This window comes from Conger conger, chromosome 16 (assembly GCF_963514075.1).
Source record: "Conger conger chromosome 16, fConCon1.1, whole genome shotgun sequence".
Taxonomy (NCBI): domain Eukaryota; kingdom Metazoa; phylum Chordata; class Actinopteri; order Anguilliformes; family Congridae; genus Conger; species Conger conger.
The window spans coordinates 5,228,859-5,237,610 of record NC_083775.1 but is presented as its reverse complement, the minus strand read 5'-3'; the positions used below and the strand labels follow the sequence as shown (position 1 = coordinate 5,237,610).

Here is an 8,752-nt window from a genome sequence, read left to right as displayed (position 1 = left end):
ACAAACTGTATACTGATTTGGTGCATATCTGCAGGATTGGTTATGAAATATGAAATATAGCTGCATAAGAAATAGAACAGAGAAGAGTGGGGGTCGGCGCTGGCCTGTGAAAGGTGCCAAAGGATGCTGCTCGAGATAAAATATTATCCACGATTAATGTACAGTGTTCACATAATTGATTACTATACATGTTTACGGTCATGTTATATTGCGTTTTCGGAGAGTGTGTGCAAATATAAATGATTTATGCATGTGTTGCGGGTAAAATTATTTCAGCTTGTTGTTTTCTTTTATCATTATTGTTTATCCTCCTCTTCCAAGGTCTCCGTGGTGACCCTGAAAATGTCCCATCCGAGCTTAACAATACACTGCACTCTCCAGGCAATACGCGTTATTTCCACAAGAGGCGCTGTTCGGAGCTCTGACAACCGCTGACCAACCTCCAACCTCTCGTCTCGCGTCATTTGCGTCATTGTTTACGTGGAAGTTTGTCGCTCTTTTACTTCCGACTTTGCTGGCCGAACGGTTGAGGAAGAGATGGCAGTCGTCTCGGCTCAATCGCTCCGGGTCTCCGAGATCCGGGACCCGGCGGCCCTGTTCGAGCGCTACAACACCGAGGAGATCCGGACGATAGAACGCAAGGTACGGGGAGAGATTGAGATGAAGAAGGAGGAACTCCGGCAAATGGTGGGCGAGCGCTACCGGGACCTGATCGACGCGGCGGACACCATCGGAGAGATGCGGCAGTGTTCGGAGAGTGTGGTGAACTCGATCCAGGACATGTACCGATACTGTAACAAGCTGAAACAGGGAAAAACTCCGGCTCCTGCAAATAACAAACAAGAGGTATTTCTTGTTTTTATTTTAAGACCGTCTTCGTCTTGACAGAAGCAGTTTGCCCGAATATTGCTAGCTAGCTTAACCAGCTAATTGTTGACGCCGTTTCCTTAAGCATTAAATGAGAATTAAAGTAGATGCGAAATGCATGCGCAAGTTGTTGTTCGTGTGTTTACATTTTTTGTTGTTGTTGTTGTTATAGCATATGTAGCATTGTGGGATAAATGAATATTCAGTATTACAATGTTTGACTAGCTCGAACTACGTTGACAGTCCTACCAGGTTTTGAAACCAGCTTGGTAGCTGTTTGACCAGTTCGATCAGCTCCATACTCTACATGGTTTGACCAACTCAAGTTATATTTTGACGCAGCTAGTAGCTGCTATTTCAAGCTGGTCCTGGCTAAATATTAAATCATACTCAAGCATGTTACATAGTTGGCTATGATACCACATATTCTCTATGTTAAAAATTAATGTGCTTTGACAGGCCAGACTGTCCCCCCCCCTGCAAATCAGCACACTCGTCAATCGCGTAAATTCACACGCAGCACTTGCAGAGGTAATTATCGCGATTGTCCTTGCCCAGAGCCTGAGGCAGTCGCAGGAGAAGTTCTACAGCATGGCGTCGCAGATCAAGCTCCTGCTGGAGATCCCGGAGCGGATCTGGAGCGCCATGGAGTCGTCGGCGTACCTGCGCGCCACGCAGCTGCACCTGCTCTGCTGCCACCTGCACAGCCTGCTGGGCCTCGAGGGCGGGGCCGCCCACTACAGCCCCGTGCTCGCGCGCTTCCCCATCCTGGTGCGCCAGGTCGCCGCGGCGGGCCACTTCAGGTACGCCGTGGAGAACCGCCGTCCGGCCGCCAGGGGCTGCGGTCCTGTGGTCCTGTGGTCCTGTGTTTCAGCTGCGCAGTATAGCGGCCTGGCTCTGCAATCTAAGGGTTGCACTGTGGGTTCGATTCCCAGTTAGTTCATTGCTGTTGTAGTTGCCCTTGAACAAGATATTGCTTCACTATATCCAGCTGTATACGATGTAGAAAAAAAGCTCCAAGGTGCACTAATGCATCCCAATTAGTGGATGTGCTCCTAAACGATTTTTCCAGGTAGAACACATACGTTTCCAGGAGCAAATGCTCCTACAATTGGAGCCCCGTAGACCCCTGGCCTGCTAAATGCCCATAATGTTATGTAACATAATATAATGAATTGTAAGGTGGTACAATGTCGTGCAGTGTACTGTACTGTAGTGTAATGTAATGTAACGTAACATAGTGTAGTGTAATGTTGTGTGATGTATTGGTTCTGACGTGCGCCGTGCTCTGTGTGGTTCTCTCCGGACAGAGCCACCATCCTGCTGGACAGTAAGACCCTCCTGCGGGGCCGGGCGGTGTCGGACCAGGCCATCTCCGAGGCGCTGGTGTCCTCCATGCTGCTGGAGGACAGCTCCCCCCGCCAGGCCCTGGCCGACTTCCTCCTGGCCCGGAAGGCCTCCATCCAGCAGCTGCTCAACCAGCCTCAGCACGGTGCGTGTGTGTGCGTGTGTGTGCGTGTGTGTGCGTGTGAGTGTGTGAGTGTGTGAGTGTGTGAGTGTGTGAGTGTGTGCGTTTGTGCGTTTGTGCGTGTGTGCGTGTGTGCGCGTGTGTGAGTGTGCGAGTGTGAGTGTGTGAGTGTGTGAGTGTGTGAGTGTGTGTGTGTGAGTGTGTGTGTGTGTGTGTGAGTGTGTGTGTGTGAGTGAGTGTGAGTGTGAGTGTGCGTGAGTTTGTCTAAGTGCGTGTGAATGTATGCATGGAGGGTGGAGGGTTTGGGTTTGCTTGCTGGCAGTCGGGGGGGTTGCTGGTTCGATCCCGCCCTAAGTGTGTTGTGTTCCTGAGCAAGACATCAAACCCCCAAATGCTCCTGTCGAGCTGATTGTTGCCTTGCATGGCAGCCAATCGCCGTTGGTGTGTGTGCGTGTGTGCGAATGGGAAGCATCAATTGTACAGCGCTTAGGATTAAGGCACTATATATAAAATGCCGGCTATTTTACTGTGGCGCTGTTCTCCAGGTGCTGGCATTAAGGCCCAGGTGTGCTCTCTGATGGAGCTGCTGGTCACCACGCTGTACCAGGCGTACGCCGTGTTCTACACCCCCCGCGAGGGCACGCCCACCGACCCGGGGCTCGGCTGCGGCCTCCTCTTCACCACGCTGGAGAGCGTGACCTCCACCACGCCCGCAGGTCCGTCCCAGCATGCACTGCTCTGCGCCCACGCCGAACATGGCCCCCGGATACAGTGTTCTCACACCGAACATGGCCCCCAGATACAGTGTTCTCACACTAAACATGGCCCCCAGATACAGTGTTCTCACACTAAACATGGCCCCCAGATACAGTGTTCTCACACTAAACATGGCCCCCAGATACAGTGTTCTCACACTAAACATGGCCCCCAGATACAGTGTTCTCACACTAAACATGGCCCCCAGATACAGTGTTCTCACACTAAACATGGCCCCCAGATACAGTGTTCTCACACTAAACATGGCCCCCAGATACAGTGTTCTCACACTAAACATGGCCCCCAGCCTTAGAGCCAAGCACGAATATTGGAATTGCACACACTTTTTCACTCTCAGATCCATCATTACGCAAACTTTCTCCCCTGGGTCAGGATATTTATGAGACTGGAAACTACATGCGCTTCGTTAACTTCTGCACCTGGAATTTGAGTGGATGTGTTGTCACGGACTCAACTTATGTGGTGTTTGTCCAAACAAACATGGTCTGATACTGATGGGAACTAAAGTTAAAAAGGTGATTTTTCATTTGGTTTCTGTTCTACACATACATGCAGGACATTCTCCACCTTAATCCTACTGTGGAAGGCCTCCTCAGGAGACACTGAGTGACAGTCGCTTGTGGAAAGGCACTGTTTGGATGAGTGACAGTTGCTTGTTGAAAGGCACTGGTTGAATGAGAAGACAGCCATGGATTACTTCATGTGAACAGGAGCCCCAGTCAGTGCAGTGCTGTTGTGCCCTGACTCCTCATTGGTGAATGTGCCTGACTCCTCATTGGGACGTTCTCTCCTGACGCAGGTAAAGGCCAGAAGGTGCTGCAGGAGGAGGTGTGTGAGGGCAGCTGGTTTAAGTACCTGCCCCGCTCGGTGCTGGACTTCCAGCCCGCCCTGCGCACCCTGGCCCAGCCCATCCAGGGGGACCAGCTCAGAGACACCCTGCAGCAGTGGATCGACACGTGAGTCTGACCGAGCTGCCAGTGCTGTACTGCGCCCTCTAACCCCTGACCCCCCACTGCGCCCTCTGACCCCCCACTGCGCCCTCTGACCCCCCCACTGTGCCCTCTGACCCCCCACTGCGCCCTCTGACCCCCCACTGCACCCTCTGCCCCCCCACTGCGCCCTCTGACCCCCCACTGCGCCCTCTGACCCCCCCACTGCGCCCTCTAACCCCCCCACTGTCCCCTCTGACCCCCCCCACTGTCCCCTCTGACCCCCCCCACTGCGCCCTCTGACCCCCCCACTGCGCCCTTTAACCCCCCCCACTGCGCCCTCTGACCCCCCCACTGCGCCCTCTGACCCCCCCACTGCGCCCTCTGACCCCCCACTGCACCCTCTGCCCCCCCACTGCGCCCTCTGACCCCCCCACTGCGCCCTCTAACCCCCCCACTGTCCCCTCTGACCCCCCCCACTGCGCCCTCTGACCCCCCCACTGCGCCCTCTAACCCCCCCACTGCGCCCTCTGACCCCCCCCCACTGCGCCCTCTGACCCCCCCCACTGCGCCCTCTGACCCCCCCCCACTGCGCCCTCTGACCCCCCCCACTGCGCCCTCTGACCCCCCACTCCCCACTGAACCCGTCAGGGATTCATTTGGTTCAGAATAATTCAGACCTGCGCTGACTTCAGTCTTGGTCCTGCTTTATTACGTGGTCATGGAGAAAAAGTACAAGCATTGTCATACACATGCAGATGCAGACAAGCAGAAAAAAGAACACACCGGACCCTTTCCATATATTATTCTCCTGAGGAAGGGAGTTTCTGAGGTGACATCGTGACCCGAGAGTTACCTCGCAGTCTGAGAACCCATGCGTAGGCAGCGCTCGTGATATACAGGCAGTTTGCGGAAAGACAGCCCAGTAAATCACGGTTGTTTTTTCCAAACGGAGAAAAGACCATGAGAGTGAGGTCCAGTTGTGTTTGAGGGGGATTTATAGCGCTGGGTGCGGAATCGCTCATTATTATTCTGCGCTATTCACCCTTCTGCTCACTCTGCGGATGTGTGAGGAGGATGTGTAATGGCTCATTATGACTCTGTGCTGCCCCCTGCTGGTGTAAGAGTGTAATGGCTCGTTATGACTCTGTGCTGCCCCCTGCAGGTGTAAGGAGTGTAATGGCTCATTATGACTCTCTGCTGCCCCCTGCAGGTGTAAGATTGTAATGGCTCATTATGGCTCTGTGCTGCCCCCTGTAGGTGTAAGGAGTGTAATGGCTCATTATGACTCTGTGCTGCCCCCTGCAGGTGTAAGGAGGATGTGTAATGGCTCATTGTGACTCTGTGCTGCCCCCTGCAGGTGTAAGAGTGTAATGGCTCATTATGACTCTGTGCTGCCCCCTGCAGGTGTAAGAGTGTAATGGCTCATTATGACTCTGTGCTGCCCCCTGCAGGTGTAAGAGTGTAATGGCTCATTATGACTCTGTGCTGCCCCCTGCAGGTGTAAGAGTGTAATGGCTCATTATGACTCTGTGCTGCCCCCTGCAGGTGTAAGAGTGTAATGGCTCATTATGACTCTGTGCTGCCCCCTGCAGGTGTAAGAGTGTAATGGCTCATTATGACTGTGCTGCCCCCTGCAGGTGTAAGAGTGTAATGGCTCATTATGACTCTGTGCTGCCCCCTGCAGGTGTAAGAGTGTAATGGCTCATTATGACTATGTGCTGCCCCCTGCAGGTGTAAGAGTGTAATGGCTCATTATGACTCTGTGCTGCCCCCTGCAGGTGTAAGAGTGTAATGGCTCATTATGACTCTGTGCTGCCCCCTGCAGGTGTAAGAGTGTAATGGCTCATTATGACTCTGTGCTGCCCCCTGCAGGTGTAAGAGTGTAATGGCTCATTATGACTCTGTGCTGCCCCCTGCAGGTGTAAGAGTGTAATGGCTCATTATGACTCTGTGCTGCCCCCTGCAGGTGTAAGAGTGTAATGGCTCATTATGACTCTGTGCTGCCCCCTGCAGGTGTAAGAGTGTAATGACTCATTATGACTCTGTGCTGCCCCCTGCCGGTGTAAGAGTGTAATGGCTCATTATGACTCTGTGCTGCCCCCTGCAGGTGTAAGAGTGTAATGTCATTATGACTCTGTGCTGCCCCCTGCAGGTGTAAGAGTGTAATGGCTCATTATGACTCTGTGCTGCCCCCTGCAGGTGTAAGAGTGTAATGTCATTATGACTCTGTGCTGCCCCCTGCAGGTGTAAGAGTGTAATGGCTCATTATGACTCTGTGCTGCCCCCTGCAGGTGTAAGAGTGTAATGGCTCATTATGACTCTCTGCTGCCCCCTGTAGGTGTAAGAGTGTAATGGCTCCTTATGGCTCTGTGCTGCCCCCTGCAGGTGTAGGAGTGTAATGGCTCATTTTGACTCTGTGCTGCCCCCTGCAGGTGTAGGAGTGTAATGGCTCATTTTGACTCTGTGCTGCCCCCTGCAGGTGTAAGGAGGACGTGCGGGGCGGTGTGAGCAGCCTGCTGGTGTACGTGCGGAGTCTGAAGGGCCTGGCCTCCATCAGGGACGCGGTCTGGGAGCTGCTGAGCAGCGAGTCCATCAGCCAGCACTGGGCCACCGTGTGTCAGCGTCTGCTGGAGCGCCCCCTGCCGCTGTGGGAGGACTTCCTGCAGCAGCTCTTCCTGCAGCGACTGCAGGTGCGCTGTGACGTCTGTAACTGCGGGACGGTCTGTAGCGTAGCGGTTAAGGTCCATGACCCTGTAGCGTAGCGGTTAAGGTCCATGACCCTGTAGCGTAGCGGTTAAGGTCCATGACCCTGTAGCGTAGCGGTTAAGGTCCATGACCCTGTAGCGTAGCGGTTAAGGTACATGACCCTGTAGCGTAGCGGTTAAGGTCCATGACCCTGTAGCATAGCGGTTAAGGTACATGACCCTGTAGCGTAGCGGTTAAGGTCCATGACTGAGATGGTACACAATAAGATCCGTACAGCCGTTGGGCCCTTGAGCAAGGCCCTTAACCCTGCATTGCTCCAGGGGAGGATTGCCTCCTGCTTAGTCTGATCAACTGTACGTCACTCTGGATAAGAGTGCCATTAATGTAATGTAATGTAACGTCGTGGTCCAGCGACAGCTTCAGTGATAGGATGTAGACACAAGTGAAAGGGAGTCGATTTTAACGATGTGAAACAAGGAGGGGAAAGAGTTATGCTCTGTGAAAGGATATCGGTTGGAGTGGAACAGAAAATTGACATGTACAAATTAGAAATTCGGGAAGTGAATGGAAAAAAATTGAAATTGTGTTTATTTTCTGGAGCTGATACATTGATGTAGATCTGGGATCACCAACCTTGTTGGTTTTCACTCCCAACCTCAGCAAAGCACTGCTCATTCAGCAGCTAGAGATCCTGTTGAGCTGCTGATTAGTAGAATCGGGTGTGCCAGATTTGGGTTGCGATGAAAACCTACAGGGCGATAGATCTTCAGGGCCGGTGACCACTGCTGTGGAGTGTTTTGATTGGCTGGGGGGGGGTTTGATTGACAGGCTCTGACGCGGGAGGGCACGGAGGGCGTGTCCAGCGGCTGCAGGCAGCTCCTGAGCGCCACGCTGGGCGAGCTGGAGGGCATGACCAGCAGGGCGGCGCTGTTCGAGCGCGACGTGGCCTCCTTCCTGTGGGCGGAGTCGGCGGGCGACCTGGCGGCGGACGCGGCGTGGGTGGGCGTGGCCCGGGGGGGCGGGGCGGCGCAGACGCCGCGCAGCGGCCTGGCCATGAAGACGCAGGCGCTCACGCCCTGCGTGCAGACGGTCTGCGCCGCCCTGGACGCCCGTCTGCGCGCGCAGCTGGACGACCTGCGGCACTACCTGCCCTCCGACCCCCGGCCCCCGGGCGCCGCCTCCGCCTTCGAGCGCTTCGCCGACGCCGGCGTGGTGGAGGACACGCTGCGGGAGCGCAGCCTGGCGTGCGCCCGTGACATCATCGCCTGCGTGCGGGCGGAGCTGGCCGTCGCCCCCGGCGACCCGCGCGCGCCCCGCCCGCCCGCGCTGCTCTGCCGCGCGCTCTTCCTGGCGCGCCTCTGCCAGGCCGCCGCCGACCTCTGCCCCCACCTCAGGCAGTGCGTGCTGGGGAAGCAGGCGGCCGCCGACCCCGTCGCCCGGGCGACGCCCCGCCCGGGCAAGAAGCTGGGGAAGGCCGTCGCCAAGGCCGCCGAGGTCAGCCCCGCCCAGGCGCAGTGGGCGGGGCTGAAGGAGGAGCTGCTCTCCTGCAGCGTGGACGCCTATCGCATCTGGAGCTCCGCCCTCGCCCAGGTGAGTGACAGCGCGCGGGTTGTGATGTCATGGAGGAGCGGAGCGTGTCATTGGATGGTTCGGTAGGAGGGTGCAGTCGGGAGGCATTCCTCAGTGAATAACTACGTGTGCAGTCTGGATCCTTTAGCGCCGTGTGTAACGTTGAGTTGGCTGGGCGATTCTGTGTGTGTAGCCCTGGGGAGACTTTCTCTGTCTCAGTGTTGTGATGGTACAGAAATAATGACAGGTAGTGGTAATTTATAGGGCTGTGTATTGGCATGAAGCTGGCGATACGATACGTATCCCGATATAGGGGTGACGATACAATATATTGCGATATATTGCGATACTGTAGGCAAGGCGATATATGGCGATTTTCCATCCCTATTTTCCATCAGAAAAAATCTGGCCATAGCATAAAACACACAGTGAT

General features: G+C 54.9%; 1 protein-coding gene across 5 annotated transcripts in view; it reads left to right on the top strand.

Annotated features, from left to right (window-relative positions):
• Window positions 1-492: 492 nt before the first annotated feature.
• Window positions 493-8,752, top strand: part of cog1 (component of oligomeric golgi complex 1) — a 14,934-nt gene continuing 6,674 nt past the window's right edge. For all 5 annotated transcript variants that reach the window (XR_009705560.1, XM_061224009.1, XM_061224010.1 and 2 more), the window contains exons 1-7: window positions 493-846; window positions 1,426-1,670; window positions 2,178-2,359; window positions 2,881-3,051; window positions 3,912-4,068; window positions 6,524-6,734; window positions 7,579-8,340. Coding sequence is in view for 4 of the 5 variants with exons in the window: in XM_061224009.1 (XP_061079993.1) it covers window positions 538-846; window positions 1,426-1,670; window positions 2,178-2,359; window positions 2,881-3,051; window positions 3,912-4,068; window positions 6,524-6,734; window positions 7,579-8,340 (2,037 nt within the window). In the remaining variant the exon portion in view is untranslated. The remainder of the gene's footprint in view (window positions 847-1,425; window positions 1,671-2,177; window positions 2,360-2,880; window positions 3,052-3,911; window positions 4,069-6,523; window positions 6,735-7,578; window positions 8,341-8,752) is intronic.